Source organism: Lontra canadensis, unplaced genomic scaffold (assembly GCF_010015895.1).
Source record: "Lontra canadensis isolate GAN:19392208 unplaced genomic scaffold, GSC_riverotter_1.0 scaffold197, whole genome shotgun sequence".
Taxonomy (NCBI): Eukaryota; Metazoa; Chordata; class Mammalia; order Carnivora; family Mustelidae; genus Lontra; species Lontra canadensis.
The window spans coordinates 1,453,246-1,471,148 of NW_022631191.1; the positions used below are offsets into that span (position 1 = coordinate 1,453,246).

At 47.2% G+C, this 17,903-nt stretch overlaps 1 protein-coding gene across 7 annotated transcripts in view; it reads left to right on the forward strand.

The window, feature by feature from the left end:
- KDM5C (lysine demethylase 5C) overlaps positions 1 to 17,636 on the forward strand; it is a 32,117-nt gene extending 14,481 nt beyond the window's left edge. For 2 of the 7 annotated variants that reach the window (XM_032847968.1, XM_032847969.1), the window contains exons 13-26: positions 5,277 to 5,396; positions 5,506 to 5,700; positions 9,877 to 10,058; positions 10,147 to 10,271; positions 10,400 to 10,547; positions 11,151 to 11,256; positions 11,905 to 12,263; positions 12,866 to 13,004; positions 13,467 to 13,646; positions 13,793 to 13,930; positions 14,118 to 14,717; positions 14,991 to 15,069; positions 15,202 to 15,401; positions 15,506 to 16,631. In XM_032847968.1, the coding sequence (XP_032703859.1) occupies positions 5,277 to 5,396; positions 5,506 to 5,700; positions 9,877 to 10,058; positions 10,147 to 10,271; positions 10,400 to 10,547; positions 11,151 to 11,256; positions 11,905 to 12,263; positions 12,866 to 13,004; positions 13,467 to 13,646; positions 13,793 to 13,930; positions 14,118 to 14,717; positions 14,991 to 15,069; positions 15,202 to 15,401; positions 15,506 to 15,871 (2,937 nt within the window). In that variant the 3' untranslated portion in view covers positions 15,872 to 16,631. Of the gene's footprint in view, positions 1 to 5,276; positions 5,397 to 5,505; positions 5,701 to 9,876; positions 10,059 to 10,146; positions 10,272 to 10,399; positions 10,548 to 11,150; positions 11,257 to 11,904; positions 12,264 to 12,865; positions 13,005 to 13,466; positions 13,647 to 13,792; positions 13,931 to 14,117; positions 14,718 to 14,990; positions 15,070 to 15,201; positions 15,402 to 15,505; positions 16,632 to 16,760 lie in introns of those variants that run through there. The other 5 variants (XM_032847971.1, XM_032847970.1, XM_032847972.1 and 2 more) reach the window with 4 other exon arrangements.
- Positions 17,637 to 17,903: the final 267 nt, after the last annotated feature.

Below are 17,903 nucleotides of genomic sequence, written 5' to 3' on the forward strand. Positions count from 1 at the left end.
CCCTCTGTCAAATAAATAAAATCTTTAAATAAATAAAAATAAATAAAGTTGAACCCAGAGTCCTAGACTGAACCTATTCTCCTCCTCTGTGGACTCCTCTCCCACTCCATAAAATGTTTCGTTGCTATATAGTCTGGCTTGCCTATAAGGGAATTTCTGGCATTAGCTGATCAGCCAGTTTTCTGGTGTGGATCTTAAGACAGCCTAATCAGTTCTGTAGGAACAGTAATTAGTACATCCTCCACCTGTGTTTTGAGTCTTATTCTGTGCTGCTACTCCTCTCTGCTTCCTTCAACTCCCCTCCCCACGTGTCCCCCCGCCGCTACCCCCTTGGCTGCCATGTCATTTAGTCTAATGGAAGGATGTGGCAGGCAATCACTACATACTGAATTAATGTCTCCTTGAGATCCCCAATCATCTCTACAGTAGGGCTTTGGACTAGGTCAGTAGTTCTCACCCACATTTCTTCTTGCCTTCAACTTGTTTTGATACACTACATAAGCTACAGTATTTTTTATTGTATACTTTAGTGATACTTAACTAAGCATTGAGGGATCTAGGGAATTAGAGGAAGTGTATCCCACAGCAGTTCAGGCAGCCTTCCTCTGTTGGAGGCAGTGGGGGCTAGGGTATCCTTTTCCCTCACTGCCTCACTCCGTTTAAGAACTACTAGACTCGAGAGGTAGAGGTGATCAAGGGCCCTTCCACTTCTGCTCTTCATAAGTAGGTGTTGGGTCTGAGTTTTCCTCCCATTCCTTTCTTCCTGACCCACAGCACAGCCTTAGTCCTTGCCTACAGGGTCAAGAAAAATTATAAGAGTGGAAGAGGATCCTTAAGGATTTAGGCAGCTAAGATATATAGCTGTTTAATTCTTCCTCTTTTTAAGAAAACTTTAATACAGATTTTTAAACATGTGCTCTTTGCTTCCACCTCCACAGCATTTGTCCAGCTCATGGCTCACCAGCTTTTCTGGCCAGCTGCTGCTTCACCCCCCAACCCCACCCCCGGCCTTGCCCCTCCTGTAGGTGGTTTCCACCAGCTCCAGGCTCTCTGGACTTGGCAGTATCCCTTCAATCCAAGGCATTTGATTTTCATATTCTCATGCTGGCAGGCTGTAGTTGGGCTAGCTGAAGCTCCCCAAGGAGCTATCTTTAGTCCACTCCCTCCCCCCCCCTTCCCCTTGGGTGGAAGGCAGCCATTTCTTTTTATAGCTATATAGAGTAAGTATTATTTTCATTATAAAAGAAATCTGTTCCCTTTCCAGAAAATGGAAATTTAGAGTGGTCATCCCTATTTCCTTCACACTTCATTATGTTTCTGTAATTTTTCTACATGAATTTTGACGTAACAATAATCAGTGTATGGATATTGTCATTTCTTTTTAAGTCTAAATGATCTAGAACAGCACTGTCCAGTTTGGTAGCCACTAGCCACATGTGGCTGCTGAGCACTTGAAACATGGCTAATCTCATCTGAAATGTGCTGAAAGTATAAAACACATGTTGGATGTCAAGGCTTAGTATGAAAATATCTCACTAATAATACTTTTATATACCACTTACACATTGAAATGGTAATATTGTAGATAAAATACATTGAAGTTAGTTTCACCTGTTTCTTTCTACTTTTTCAATGTGGCTACTAGAGTATTTAAAATATATATATGGCTGGCGTTATTATATTTCTGTTGGATCATGCTGGTCTAGATTGATTTTTGCTTCCTTACTGTGAACTGTTTATAACCGTCTTTTTAAAAAAAAAACAAAACTGCAACTTTATTGCAATATAATTTACATACCATAAAATTCACCCATTTTAAGTGCACACAGTTCATTGAATTTATAGAGTTGTGCTGCCATCACCACAATCCAGTTTTAGAACATTTGTCACCCCAGAAAGATTCTTTGTGCCCTTTTGTAGTGAGTCTCCATTCCAATCCCTAGTCCCAGGCAACCACTCATCTGCCTTCTGTCTCTAGAGATTTCCCTTTTCTAGACAGTTCACATACACAGGATAATATGTAGTCTTTCGCATCAGACTTACTTCAGTTTGCATAATGTTTTCGAGGTTCATCCATGTTGTAGCATGTGTCAGAACTTTGTTCCTAAATTTATGGTGGAATACTACATTTTATGGAAGTACCACATTTTGTTTATCCATTTACCACTCGATGGACATTGGTCATTTTTAATGACTGCAGAATGTAAGGAGAGTCTTTTTAGATAACTGCATAGGAAATAGTAAAGGCACATGGCCAAAGTGAGGGTGGAAGAGTTAGGAGCCTTAAATTCTGTTTCTGGCTCTGCTGCTTAAAGCTTCTCTGGGACTCAGCTTTCTCATCTATAAAATTAACTGGGTCTAGATAGTTCAGCAAGTATTGCTACAACTCCCCCTCTGTGTGCAAAGTCTCTGGCCAACACCTTGAAGACAAATAAACCGGTCCCTGCCTTTGGGTATGTGCAGTTGAGTGGAGAATAAAGGTGAGTAAATGTTAGAGCTGCTTCAAAAGGACAACAGACTGGGTCATTAGAAACAGGGGGTCAGGAAAGCATTTGTAGAAGTGGTGATCCTTGAGGGAAGATAAGAGTTTGCCTCTTGGAGCCTTGGAGCCTTGGCTACATCATGTGGACATGGGGTTTCAAGTAAGGGGTTCTCAGCCATGGGCTTGCCAGTCAGATTTGCGTTTTTTGGAAGATCATTCTAGTGCTTAGTAATGGGAACCAGTTCAATAATCCAAGCAGAAATCCTGGTGTTGCCCCTAAGTAGGGATAGATTTGCAAAGAAGAAAATGTATTGGAGATGGGAACTAATGTATGACCTGAATAAATGTGGAGATGTATTCATTAATGGGCAGATTCAGTATTGTGAGTATGTTAATTCTCTCCATAGTAATCTAGAATCCTCACAGAGGAATTGTTGGGGTGAAGGATATAAACATTTTAGGTTCTTGATCTATATCAACAATTTGGTTTTCCAGAGAGTAGAAGTTACTGGTACCATTACCAGCAGTGTACCTATTTCACTGTGTATTCATCAGCACTGAATGTTCATCCTAAAAACCTTTGTGGGATTCCTCCTATAGACTGCAAATTAAACATACATGTGGCTGCTTCCATTCCTTTCTGAAACTCTGCTCAAATGGCACAGAGGTTTTTTGGGTTTTTTTGTTTGTTTGTTATTTTAAGGTTTAAAAAATGAATAAAATGGAGAAAACGAGAGGATACAGCAATAAAATTCTTGAAGCTAGAAAATAGATGAGGTAACTGAGTCTTAGGCCAGTATTGAGACATCTGAGAACCAACCAACCTGATTTATACCTCAGAAATCCTCCAGAGGTTCAGTAGTCAGTGACACCAGGCATTCTGGGAAGAAAGATAGATGAAAATAAGGATTGGTTCATGTCTATATAGGTAGCAATGAGGTCCCCTTCCACACTGGGAAGCTGGAAGTGTGACCATACCTCACTAAAGAAAAAGACTTTACTTTTGAAGAGATTATAATAAAAGATCTCTGGACTGAGGTCTTCTAGGTACAGTTGAGGGTGGAGGTAATAGTGACAAAAGTAGGATTCATCATTGTATACATAGTGGATGCCAAGGTTCCCAGCTGTCTTCTTCCACTTGGCTCTTAGAACACTGGCAGACAGATCTTCCTTCAGGCAAAAAATGAGAGAGGTCTCTCTGGAGAATATGAGTGGCCCAAAAAGAAAGACCCAGTGGCACTTCCAGATTACCTTACAGTGAAGCTCACAGTTGACAGACTTCACCAGTATACTCGGAACTTCCATTCAGCTTTTCCATTTCTAACTCTTAAAGTTGACAGTCACAGATTAACAGCTGAGGAGACTCTAGAAAATAGAACCAACCAAAGCAACTTGGATAAACAGGTTAGGCAGGCAGAAAAATAAACTTCAAAAAGGGAAAGAATCCTCATGAAGCTCTTCAGAGATAGCATATAGTGCAAACTGAAGTAAGAACAGGATACTATTTGAGAACATCCTGAGAACAAAAAGGAGCTCTTGGAAATTAAAACTGTGATAGTAAAAGGGGAAGAAAAAAGTTTAGAAGATAAATATTTAAGGAAATCCCTCAGAAAATAGAATAAAAAATAAAGATGGGGAAATGGTAAAGTTGAAAGGAGATTTTGTTCAGAAGGTTCAATATGCAAATAATGAGTTCTGAAAAGAGAATAGATGAAAACAAAGAAATTATTAATTAAATTATTTAAGAAAATTTCCCTGAACCAAAAGACTGAGTTTTCAGAGTCAAAGGGCCTATCTAGTACATGAATGAAAATAGATGCACACCAGGGTATAGCTGGTGAATTTTTAATTCAAAGCATTAGAAACCAGAATGGCTTAAGACTTTTCAAAAGGAGCACCAGAATCTAGAAGACTAGCACCATGCCTTCAAAATGGTTTTCAGTTTAGAATTCTACATGGTCAAATTATGAAGTACTAGAGTAGAGACAATTTAAAAAAAAAAAAAAATGTTCTTTGTACCACTTCCTGGGAAGCTATTGGAGAATGTGCTCAAGTATAGCCAAAGAGTAAACACCAAGAAAGAGGAAGACCTAGGTTCTAGGGAACAGGAGAGATCATCACGGGAGAGGGACTGTCTGGGGAAGACAGCTGGTTCAGGTTGGAACAGATCATAGGGCTCTGCTGCAGAAAGGTGAAAACTGACAGGCAAGAGCAGGGTTGGACACTTGTCTTAAAGGTTGGGATTAAATTGCTAAGACATGTGCAGAAAACTAAGCAAACTGAGAAATTACAGGAGGCTATCTTTAAAGTCTAGAGGCAGGTTATTTAGGGTTGTTAAGGTAAATGCCAAAATAATCAGAAGAGGTGAAAGTGATTGGCTCTGGGGAGTGGAGAATGGCAGGGACTGCTGATTTTAAAACAAATCTTGTAGACCATCTGGCTCTTAGAGCTGCCTATGTGACTGATAAAAGTAATTATTAATGAAAAAGCCGTTGCCAGCTTAATGAAAAGTGGTATTTTAAATTTTATAAAAAAGTAGAAAAGTTGAGATGTTTTGATATGTACATTTCCTACTTTTGACTCAAATCTTCCTGTTGCTGCCAACATAAATCTCAACTTTGAGAGCCGAGGCCAGTGGTCCTTTCTTTTTAGAATTGGAGGAACTGAGAATCTGTTGTCACACTGTTCCTTCAGGCTCTCCCTCCTTTGTCTCCTTAAGGATCCTGCTCTTAAATCAAGTTTCTCCCGACTCTGGAAAACCTATCTCAGTGACCTTGGCCTTCTTCTTCCTCAGGTTGTCCGCACAAACCAGTGTGCAGGAGAATTCGTCATTACCTTCCCTCGTGCTTACCACAGTGGCTTCAACCAAGGCTACAACTTTGCAGAGGCTGTCAACTTTTGCACTGCTGACTGGGTGAGTCGGGGGTGTGGTGGGCTGGCAGGGAAAAGCAGGAGGCTTGTGGAGAAGCTGAGGCACCACAGCCTTCAGACTTGGCCACACTCAGCCTTGAATCTGTCCACAGTTGCCAGCTGGGCGCCAGTGCATTGAGCACTATCGCCGGCTCCGAAGATACTGCGTCTTCTCCCATGAGGAGCTCATCTGTAAGATGGCCGCCTGCCCAGAGAAGCTGGACCTGAACCTGGCAGCAGCTGTGCATAAGGAAATGTTCATCATGGTGCAGGAGGAACGGCGTCTACGAAAGGCCCTGCTTGAGAAGGTAGGGTGGAAGGAAGAGGGCCCTGAATTAGGCATGCTATCCTGGCAAAAGTGGGGGAAGGAAAAAGTAGATGTAGCTTCTATTCTTGGGGTATAGTAAAAAGAACTAGATCCATCTGGATTGGAAATCACATTCCAGGGCTCCTGGGTGGCTCAGCTGGTTAAGGGTCTGACTTGGGCTCAGGTCATGATCCCAGGCTGGGATCAAGTCCCACGTTGCGTTCCCTGCTCAGCAGGGAGTGTGCTTGTCTCTTTCCCTCTGCTCCTCCCTCTGCTTGTGCTCTTTCTGGCTCACGTGCTCTCTCTCCAATAAATAAAATCTTTAAAAAAAAAAAATCACATTCCGTTCTCTGCTCTGCCATTTATCAACAACTATGAGCAAGTTAATTTACTTCACTGTCAGTATCCGCCTCTGAAAAATGGGGTTTATGATGTTTGTCTTTTGGGATAGTTGATAGATTAAAGATTATGTTTATTAAGTAATTGACACATAGCAAGTGCTTTTGTCACTGCTATTTGTCATTATTTAATTAACCCAACAGGACAGGCTGGCATATGAAACTACAACTGCTGATTTAGCTGGGTGGCCTTTTTAGGTTATTTAACCTCTGATAGTCTCACTTTCCCACTCTATAAAATGAGAATAAATACCTAACTTGCAAGGGAATTGTAAAGCTTGAGGAAGGTAATTTATGTCAATGCACTTATTAATTGGACTTGCATTTTAATAGCTGCTATTATTGGTAATATTAATACATGAAGAAAATGATTGAAATATGGAACATTTCTTAGAAAGTGCCCATTATGTTACATTCAGATGATTTAGTAGTTCATACTGGGGTGATACTTCCAAATACAAGGCAGTCCTCCTTTATTTTATTTTATTTATTTATTTATTTATTTTTAAGATTTTATTTATTTATTTGACAGAGATCACAGGTAGGCAGAGAAGCAGGCAGAGAGAGAGGAGGAAGCAGGCTCCCTGCTGAGCAGAGAGTCTGATGTGGGGCTCAATCCCAGGACCCTGGGATCATGACCTGAGCCGAAGGCAGAGGCTTTAACCCACTGAGCCACCCAGGCGCCCGTATTTTATTTTTTTAAGGTAGTCCTCCTTTATTCTCTCATAAGCGTGTGGTCAGTTGCGTTTATAGTTGAGTGGGACTGCTACTCATATAGTTCAGCTGCCTTCCTAAAGCCGCACACTTGCAAGAGTCCTCTGTAGTATTACAAAGGAATGCTGGTCCTGAGGGACCCCTTTATGCCCATTTAGGGTAACACTTTCTTATTTTAAAGCTCATTTATAACTTTCCCGTGAGTATGGGCTATAAGAATTTCAACTGTGGTAATGTTGGAAGTTTATGGTGTTAGTTGGTAAGCCCCTGGGCTTTCCCAGGCATCATTTTCTCTCTCTGTTCAGTGCTGTTGTTAAATGACCCTGGGGTTGTTCCAGACTATAAGAAGGGAGTCAAAGCAAGGTGGGAAGACTAGGTATTCTCATCCTGACATTGAGAAGTATTTATACTTGGCTCTTACTTTAGAGAAGGGTTCTGGACCCACCCCTCACAGTCTTAAAAATCTGTAAAAGGGGTGTGTGTGTGTGTGTGTGTGTGTGTGTGTGTATTTGAATAATTTTATAGGGAGAGTGCTCCTAGCTCACATCCAGTTCTCAGAGGAATCTGTGATCCAAAAATGCCTAGGGGCTGCATCTGAACTTAGAGCATTCTCTGGCTTTAAAGTCAAAATACACTGTAGTCAGATTCTTATTTTGAGCAGGTTATAGACCCTCTCTCTGAGACTTAGTTTCCTCCTTCGTAAAATGGGATAGGCCTATGAAATAGGTATCCTTAATATGAAATTAGAGCTAATAATAGTAAATATTTGGTTTCCCTGAACTTCTAACTGGAATATAGCCTTTACCAACATTTCTCCATTTCCCACACTCCCCAGCCCTTGAAAACTACCATGCTACTCTTGTTTCTGTGAGTTTGGCTTTTTTAGATTCCACATATAAGTGACATTTTATAGTCTTTTGTCTTTCTGTGTCTGACTTATTTAGTATAATGCTCTCAAGGTCCATCCATGTTGTTACAATTGGCAGTATTTCCTCCTTTCTCATGGCTGGATAATATTCCGTTGTATGTCTATACCGTGCCTTCTTGATCTGTTCATCCACTGATGGACTCTTAGGTTGTTTCTGTATCTTGGCTGTTGTGAAAAATGCTGCAGTGACCATGGGAGTGCAAGTACCTCTTTTGAGATTCTCATTTCATTTCCTTTGGATATATATCCAGAAGTAAGATTGCTAGATTATAGGGTAGTTCTGTTTTGAATTTTTTTGAGGAACCTCCATCCTGTTTTCCAGGTAGTGTTATCAGTTTACATTCCCGCTAATAGTGCATGAGGGTTCCTTTTGCTTCATATCCCTTGCTAACAGTTATTATCTCTTGTCTTTTTAGTAATAGCCATTCTGACAAGTGTAAGGTGATACTTTGATTTGCATTTCCCTGATGATGATGATCGTCACATTGAGCATCTTTTCATGTACCTCTTGGCCATTTGTGTCTCTTTGGAAAATGTCTGTTCAGGTTCTCTGCCTATTTTTGATCAGATTGTTTGTGGGGGTTTTTTGCTATTGACGTTGGATGAGTTCCTTATATATTTTGGATATTAACCCTTTATCAAATAGATGGTTTACAAATAGTTCTCCCATTCCGTAGGTTTCCTTTTCATTTTGTTGATGATTTCTTTTGCTGTGCAGATGCTTTAATGTAGTCCCACTTATTTCTGCTTTTGTTGCTTGTGCTTTAAGTGTCCTATCCAAGAAGTCATTGCCAACCAATGTCAAAGAACTTTACCACTATGTTTTCTTCTAGGAGCTTTGCAGTTTTAGGTATCATGTTTAAGTCTTTAAGCAACTTCAGGTTCATTTTCATGAGTGGTATAAGGACCCATATTTGTTCTTCTGCTCATCGTTACTCAGTTTTCTCAGTGCCACTTATTGAAGAGACTGTCCTTTCCCTGTTGAGGATTTTTGGCTCTCTTACCAAGTGTTAGTTGACTGTATATGCAAGGGTTTATTTCTGGGGCTTAATTCTGTTCCACTGCTCTGTGTCATTTTTTATGCAAGTCCCATAGTATTTTAATTTTTATAGCTTTGTAGTGTAGTTTGAAATCAGGAAGTATGATGCCTCCAGCTTTATTCTTCTTTCTCAAGATTGTTTTGGCTGTTATGGGTCTTTGGTGATTCTACTTATTCTAAATATTACGATACTTTTCTAAGTCCTTAGTTGCTGTACCTTTGTTAATCTTCATGACAACACAATGAAGATGGTGCCATTATCTCCCATTTTATAAGATGGGGAAATAGAAACCTAGAGAGGTGTAAATTTAATTTACTCCATGTCACACAGCTAGTAAGTGGCAGAGTGGGATTTGTTATGTACAATAGACTCCTTTCTGATGCAGAGGTTAGGTGTTACAGTCAGTATAGAACAAAAACTGTTAGTCAAGAATTTCCCTTTAAAAATCCCTAAAATTGGCCATAATCCATAGCATCATATTGTCTTTCAGTTACTTCAGCATAGCTGTCTTTTCCTCCATTATTAGAACAGGATTCTTTTTCTTCATCTGAGTAACAGATGAAGTCATTGGCATAGGTTTGGAAGCCATGTTGTTGAAAAAAAAAATAGTATCTTTAAACACTGGACACAAGCACAGCGTTTTATTTCTGTGAGTTCTATATGTGCTTTGCAGTGTGTCCTGCCTGCCAAGCTGCCAGCGCGGTGCCTGGAACACGGTGGGTGCTGAGTGACTACAAGCCAGCACAGCCTTGTTCACAGCCTTTCCCTTGGCCACTCCCACACAGTGCCACCTCTCTGGTGCCTTGGCCCACCACTTTCCTCATCTTCTCTCACCCTATGGGCCCTTTCTGCTGATCTGAATCGTGCCTGATTTTTTTTTCCCTCTCAGCCCACACTGATCTTGCCCTGGTTCATCTGATTTCCCGGTTTCAAGAGCTTGAACTTCACAGAGGCAGTATATTCTGTGGAGTTTGCTCTCCAGAACTCTCAACACAGATTGGAGTCTAACTAACGTGGGGCTCAGTTGTGGTAGAGTTAGGGCCTATCTGCAGCCCTGTTCTGGTTCAATATAACGTGCATGGGTTGAATGCTCCCAGGGCATCACAGAAGCTGAGCGAGAGGCTTTTGAGCTACTCCCAGATGATGAGCGCCAGTGCATCAAGTGCAAGACCACGTGCTTCCTATCAGCCCTGGCCTGCTATGACTGCCCAGACGGCCTTGTCTGCCTTTCCCACATCAATGACCTCTGCAAGTGCTCCAGTAGCCGGCAGTACCTGCGGTGAGCAGGGGACCTACTGAGGGAATTGGTCTGAGCAGGGGGCTGCGGAGCTGGGCCAGACATGTGCTTCCCTGCCATCTTCTTCCAGGTATCGATACACCTTGGATGAGCTCCCTGCCATGTTGCATAAGCTGAAGGTTCGGGCTGAGTCCTTTGACACCTGGGCCAACAAAGTTCGAGTGGCCCTGGAGGTGGAGGATGGGCGGAAGCGCAGTGAGTGATGGGGGGACAGAGGGACTCCACAGGCAAGTTCTCTTCCCTTTTCTTCTGTACACCCCCACCCCCTTCCTTGGCCTTTACTCAATACTGCCTACTCCTTGCTGCTTTCATTCTCTCTCCAGGCCTTGAAGAGCTGAGGGCGCTAGAGTCCGAGGCCCGTGAACGGAGGTTCCCGAACAGTGAGCTATTGCAGCGACTGAAGAACTGCCTGAGCGAGGCGGAGGCTTGCGTGTCCCGGGCTCTGGGACTCGTCAGCGGCCAAGAAGCTGGGTATGGCAGTGGGAAGTGGCAGGCTCAGATTCTGCCTGCTGAGGAGCCAGCGTCTAGGGGAAGTGGACTCTGAGTGCCACTAGGCAGATGACGTCAGCAGGAAGCTGACAAGTACTGTGGCGCAAGGTGGCCTAAGAGGTGTTGGAAGGGCAAGGAGATCAGGCAACTAGAATGGAGAAGAGTGCTAAAAAAGCTAGAAAAGGTTCTTTTTATCAGTACCTGGAGATTTCCAGCGGGCTTAGGGATTTTGTGGGCAAAGAGGAGTTGTGGAAAGCTTAGGGGACAAGAAGAGAAGCTTCAGCCTGATCAGAGAGTTCAGAGTAGAGGATGAGTTGAAAAGTCCAGCTTCTGTTACCGTCATTTAATTTCTAAGCTACCCCCCACCCAATATATCCTGTATTCCCCTCTTCTCATTCTTTGCTTTCATCATATGAATGTGTTGGTTTCTTACACCACCACCCCCCCAATCTGGACAGTTGAGGGGTACTGTGGAGTAGGAAAGATCAAGGTGGGCAGGTATGAGGAAAAGCATTGGGTCTGAGCACAGAGATGGAGGGAGGGGACTGGGTTTGGACCTGAAACCCCACATGTGAAACTCCATAGGCCCCACAGGGCGGCTGGTCTACAGATGACCCTGGCTGAGCTCCGGGCCTTTCTGGACCAGATGAACAACCTGCCTTGTGCCATGCACCAGATTGGGGATGTCAAGGTGAGGAGGAGTGCACTCAGAGTGCTGATGAGGGTTCAGAGGGATTGGGAGACCTGAGCAGCAGGCTACTCTTGGCTTCCTTAAATGTTAAATGTTAGGGCAAGACAGGATGCCCCTGTGAGAGTAACAGGAGCTGGGAGACAAGGAAGGCATAAGGGGCAGGTGATGTAAGTATGGGATGTGGAGTCAAGAGGTAGAGGTGTAAGAGGAGAAAGGAACAAGGATGTTTGTGGGCCTGGAAAGCTGAGTCAAGTTGAGGAAGGGAGAGGAGAGGTGGGACAAAGAGGGCAGTAGACACCAGTGTGAGCGTAGGGGTTTGTGAGGAGGCCAAGCATAGCAGAGTGTTTTTAGGGCAGAGGGTCTCCTGGTGTATACATCAGAATGCTCTGGGAATTTAAAGCACAGACTTCTGACCAAACCCTATTAAGACTCTCTAGAGGTGGGGCCCAGGAATCTGTGTTTTAACAAGTTCCCCAGGGTATTCTAACGGGAAGGGAACCTTAGGGCATGGCAGAGGAGAGCACAGTCCATGTTAGGCTCTCTTCCCAAATACCGGAGGGTAAGTAGGTAGGTGGGGCAAAGGTATTTGGTGGTGGGACCTCTGATGGGCCCAGCTGAGGAGTTTGTTCTTCCTCTGTATCCTGGTAGGGTATTCTGGAACAGGTGGAGGCCTACCAGGCTGAGGCCCGTGAGGCCCTGGCCTCACTGCCCTCCAGTCCAGGGCTCCTGCAGTCCCTGTTGGAGAGGGGGCAGCAGCTGGGGGTGGAGGTGCCTGAGGCCCAGCAGCTCCAGCGGCAGGTGGAACAGGCGCGATGGCTGGATGAGGTGAAACGCACGTTGGCCCCTTCAGCCCGAAGGGGCACCCTGGCTGTCATGCGTGGACTATTGGTCGCGGGTGCTAGCGTGGCCCCTAGCCCTGCTGTCGATAAGGCCCGGGCTGAGCTGCAGGAGCTGCTAACCATTGCTGAACGCTGGGAGGAGAAAGCCCACCTCTGCCTGGAGGCCAGGTAGGTCAACCGCTCTTCTACCTCTGCCCCAACCTTCACAGTTTCGTGGAAAAGCCGACAGTGATTCCCATGGGTGGCCTTGAGTACCAGACTCTGGTGTTGGTGTATTGACTTTCTTCCCTTTTTTGTTCCCTAGCTTTTTTTTTTTTTTTTTTTTTTAAACTCCATGTATACCTAGAGGCAGAAACAGGCTTACGGGGAAGCAGAGATGGACAGATACAGAGATGCATAGAGGACTAGCTCCACAGGCTAATGTGGGCACACGCACAGGAGCATAAGAACTAACAGGCAGATGGACAGATGTCGGGAAAAGCCACACACAAGGCAGCCTGACAAACTACAGCACCAGATGAATATCACCAGTCGTGTACGCAATGCGAATAGGCTGGCAGACTGGCAGACAAGCAGAGGCTATGGTGGAAGTTGGGTGGGTGTGTGCAGTCTGGAGCGGACAGGACTGGCAGACCCCTGTAGGCAGAGTACTAGCAAGCAGGCCTAAGTGGCAGTTCCAGGGGCCCCTGCTGATACATATGGTGGTCAGGCCAGGCTGCTTGTTAGGCAGGTCACTCGAGACTGAGGCTTCTTTTTCCCCCTGTCTTTAGGCAGAAGCATCCACCAGCCACGCTTGAGGCCATAATCCACGAGGCAGAAAACATCCCTGTTCACCTGCCCAACATCCAGGCTCTCAAGGAGGCTCTTGCTAAGGCCCGGGCCTGGATTGCTGATGTGGACGAGATCCAGGTAAGGACCTTGTTGCCCCCTGGCCCTCCACCCTGGAGCGTCAGTCCAGCCAGGAGAGCTGGCATATGTTGGGTTGTGCTGGGTTGGGTTGCCTAGAGAAGCAGGCACAGTACATTGAGAGGAGGGAAAATGCTTGGTGGTAAGCCATGTGATGCGGGCTCACAAGGCCAGCCTGAGGGTGGAGAGGTTGCAGAAAGGGTCAGAGTGGTAGAGGCAGGGGAGGGTATAAGGGGCAGACCACAACAAAGTGATGAGTGTGATGGTCACGGGGACTCAGTGGATTATCTGCGGGCTGACCCAGTGGGTACGGGAGTTGTAGGAGTGCTTCCCTTAGCACGATCCCTGTTCTCTTCTCCCCGAAGACTGCAAGTCTAGTGCCTCTTCCCAGCTCAGGGCCGGGCACAGAGAAACTTCGGTAGATGATAGCAAGTTGACTTGAACTTTCTTTTGTCCCTGTCCCAGAATGGTGACCACTACCCCTGCTTGGATGACTTAGAGGGCCTGGTGGCTGTGGGCCGGGACCTACCCGTGGGGTTGGAGGAGCTGAGACAGCTAGAGCTGCAGGTACTGACAGCGCACTCCTGGAGGGAGAAGGCCTCCAAGACCTTCCTCAAGAAGAATTCTTGCTACACACTTCTGGAGGTGAGGCCTGGACCCTGATCCCCAGCCTCTCCTGCCTCCAGTCCTGCTGTTGTGAGATGGCTCAGAGGAGGATGTCGGGGTCGGGCAGTACTGGGAGTGGGAGGTAGGGGAAGCCTACTCATCTGCACCCTGTCTGCCTGCCTTAGGTGCTCTGCCCGTGTGCAGACGCCGGCTCCGACAGCACCAAGCGCAGCCGATGGATGGAGAAGGAGCTGGGCTTGTACAAATCTGACACGGAGCTGCTGGGACTGTCTGCACAGGACCTCAGGGACCCAGGCTCTGTGGTAAGGAGCTGGGGCCCACAAGGAGAGGAGAGCCTGGCAGTGATAAGTGTCTGAGGGGAGCAACCCTGGGCAGACTGCTTGCTCCCTGGGCCTCGCTTCTCCTGGTTTGGGAGTAGGATGTTAATGGTGTCAGAGCGGGGAGGGGATAGGCTGCTGATCTCCTCTCCTGCTGTCCTGGGCATGCCAGATCGTGGCCTTCAAGGAGGGGGAACAGAAGGAGAAGGAGGGTATCCTGCAGCTGCGTCGCACCAACTCCGCCAAGCCCAGTCCACTGGCGTCATCGGCCACGGCTTCCTCTGCAACCTCTGTCTGTGTGTGTGGGCAGGTGCCGGCTGGGGTGGGAGCTCTGCAGTGTGACCTGTGCCAGGACTGGTTCCATGGGCGATGTGTGTCGGTACCCCGCCTCCTCAGCTCCCCAAGGCCCAGTCCCACCCCCACCCCACTGCTGGCCTGGTGGGAGTGGGACACCAAATTCTTGTGTCCGCTGTGCATGCGCTCACGGCGCCCGCGCCTGGAGACCATCCTGGCACTGCTGGTGGCCCTGCAGAGACTGCCTGTGCGGCTGCCTGAAGGCGAGGCCCTGCAGTGTCTCACAGAGAGGGCCATCAGCTGGCAAGGCCGCGCCAGGCAGGCTTTGGCCTCTGAGGATGTGACTGCTCTGTTGGGACGGCTGGCTGAGCTTCGCCAGCGGCTGCAGGCTGAACCCAAGCCTGAGGAGCCCCCTACCTACCCTTCAGCCCCTGCCTCTGACCCTCTCAGAGAAGGCAGTGGCAAGGATATGCCCAAGGTGAGCTGCCCGACCCAGCTCTTGCCCTCACATTCCTATCTCCTAGCCCCTGCCCCCGTGTAGGCTCCAGCCCCGTCTCTGTTCTCTGACTTTGATCTCTCGGCCTGGCCTCCCTGCCCCATTCTACATTCTGTCCAGATCCCCAGACTGCTCCCTGCCACAGTCTTTGTCTGCTCTCCTCCTCCAGGAGGTGCAGTTTCCCAAGTCTGGGTTCAGTGGGGAATAGGACCTGGTTCTTCAGTTACCACCATCCGTCCTTGCTCTCCTCGGCAGGTCCCAGGCTTGCTGGAGAACGGAGACAGTGTGACCAGTCCTGAGAAGGTAGCCCCTGGGGAGGGCTCAGGTAAGAGAGGTAGGTCTAGGTGTGGGTAGGCTGTTTTTTGCATATCCCCAGTGACCCCTGTGCTCCTCAGCTCTGTGGTGGTGGTGGTGGGGATACAACCAGGAGCAGCCTCTAACCCAGCCTGTCCCTGCAACCCACCAGACCTGGAGCTGCTGTCCTCACTGTTGCCACAGTTGACTGGCCCCGCATTAGAGCTGCCTGAAGCAACCCGGGCCCCTCTGGAGGAGCTCATGTTAGAAGGGGACCTGCTTGAGGTGACCCTGGATGAGAACCACAGCATCTGGCAGCTACTGCGGGCTGGGCAGCCTCCAGACGTGGAGCGGATCCGCACACTTCTGGAGGTGAGGACAGGGATCGTGGATAGGGCCAGGAGGTCAGGCCAAGGAGGCAGAGATCCCCGGCCTGACCACTGGCCCATACCTCTTTCTGCCTGTCTGATACACAGCTGGAGAAGGCAGAGCGCCATGGGAGCCGGGCACGGGGCCGGGCATTGGAGAGGCGGCGACGGCGGAAGGTGGATCGGGGTGGGGAGGGCGATGACCCAGCCCGAGAGGAGCTAGAGCCAAAGAGGGTACGGAGCTCAGGGCCAGAGGCCGAGGAGGCCCAGGAGGAGGAGGAGCTGGAGGAGGAGACTGGGGGTGAGGGCCCCCCCCAACCCCTGCCCACCACTGGCAGCCCCAGCACCCAGGAGAACCAGAATGGCTTGGAGCCGGTGCTAGGGGCCACTTCAGGCCCCTCAGCCCCTTTCTCTACTCTGACTCCTCGGCTGCATGTGCCCTGCCCACAGCAGCCACCTCAGCAACAGTTGTGACAGTGGCTGAGTCTAGCACAGACCCCCAACAAAGACCCCCCCCCCTTGGCCTCAAGGATCCTCTTTCTGACCATCAAGCCTGCTTCTTGGGAGGTGGGCAAGAAGGGGGGATGGCCACCCCCCCAAGCCCACCCCTGAGTCCCTTGACTTTTATATTCTGACTCCAAGGTATTGTTCAGACCTCAGCTCCTGGGGGCCGGCCCCTGGAGTCCCCCTCCCTGGTAGCCTCTAACCAGCATTCCCAGACACCTGAGGCAGATAGATGGATGGGCAGGTGGGCAGGGGGGTGGCTGGGGCTGGGCCAGTACCATTCCAGAGACAAGGCCAGTGCGTATGCAAACTGGGGGAAACTCCTCTCCCTTCTCTCCCCAGTTCTGGCCCTGGCCAGGCCATGCTACACTAACCTCACCTCCCTCTCCCTCTCACTCTTTCTCCTCCTTCCCCTTTCCTGCCTCCCCACCCGACCCACTTTCTATCCCCTTCCCTCTCCTCTCCTTTCTCCCCGCCCCCCTTCCCCTGACTGTTCTACCCAGGAGGAGGAAACTTCACATAGCTGTGCTCACAGTTCTTATTTTAAATGAATTTGGTTGGGGAGCTGAGCTGGCTCCCTGTGATCTGAAGAAAGCTTTTGGTGCTTGTCCTCACAATCACCTTGACCTTCTCTCCCTGTCCTGCCCTGTCTCCTTTCCTCCTCCTGGGTTCATGTTGTAATAAAAGAAGATTGTTGGTGTGTAATTAATTTGTTCAAAAAAAAAAAAAAGCAAAACAAGAAACTTGGTTCCAACTGAAGCCTATTTTAATTTTATTTTATTATTTTCCTCTTGTTAGAAATAAAACCCTTAGCAACATTTTTTTGAAATATGTTTCTGAAGTGCATTTCTCTTTGAAGGGGGAGAACAGTGCCTCCATCACCTGTCAGCGGAGCAGCTGCAGTGCTGGCGGGAGCACTAGGGCTGAAGTCTGGGAGCTCTGGGTTCTGAAAACAAGTTCTACCGGGTTCTCCTTACCTGTGGGCAAGACATCCTGAGTCTCCCCCTACCCCATCCCCAGACCAGTTTTCCCCATCTCCCAGCAGGTGGGCCTGACACCTCTCGCCTAAACTGCCACAGTCCCCTCCAACCTTACGCCCTCCAGTCCATCTTCCTCAAGCCCCCCAGAGGCATTTTTGGTTTTGGCTTTATTGAGATATAATTTATACATCGTAAAGTTTACCTGTTTTAAATGTAAAATCCAGTGATTTAGAGCGATGTTTCTAAAGTACAGATCTGATCATGTCACTGTTGCTGCTTAAAACCATCCATGATGCTTTATTGCCCTTAAGATCAAGGTTATATTTATAATCTCATTCTTTCTGGAATGCTTTCCTGTCCAACCCATATGCCATGTTCAGGGAGGCTTCCCTGACTTTTCTTTACCCTAAAGGGTTTCTTCTGCCCCTGTGAATGGAGACTGAAGCTCAGATGTGTGGTCATTTGCAGCCCAAGTTCACTTTTACAGCTTTATTGTGATATAATTTATACATCGTACAGTTTACCCACTTAAAGTATACAATTCAGTGGCTTTTAGTATATTCTAGTTGTGCAACTGTCACTGCAAAAGATTTTAGAATGTTTTTTCATCATTCCAAAATGAAACCACACTCCTTAGGCATTACCCCTGTCCCCCCATCCCCCTGGCCCCCACCCCCCTAGCCCTTCAACCCTAGGCTACTACTAATCTATATGGATTTGCCTATTTTGGACATTTTATATAAATGGAATCATACAATTTGTGATCCTTTGTGACTGTGTTCTTTCACTTAGTGTGATGGTTTCAAGCTGAGTTTGCTTTTAAATGTAGATATGAATGGTTCCTTTATGTTGGACAGAGTCCCCCCCCCCCTTTTTGGGCCCCAGAATTTTGTTTTGCTTTTCAGATTTCATTTATTTAGAGAGAGAATGAGTGTGTGTGTGAGCGGGAGAGAGGCGCAGAGGGAGAGAGAGTCTCAAGCAGACTCCTCACTGAGTGCAGAGCTCAACCTGGGGCTTGATCT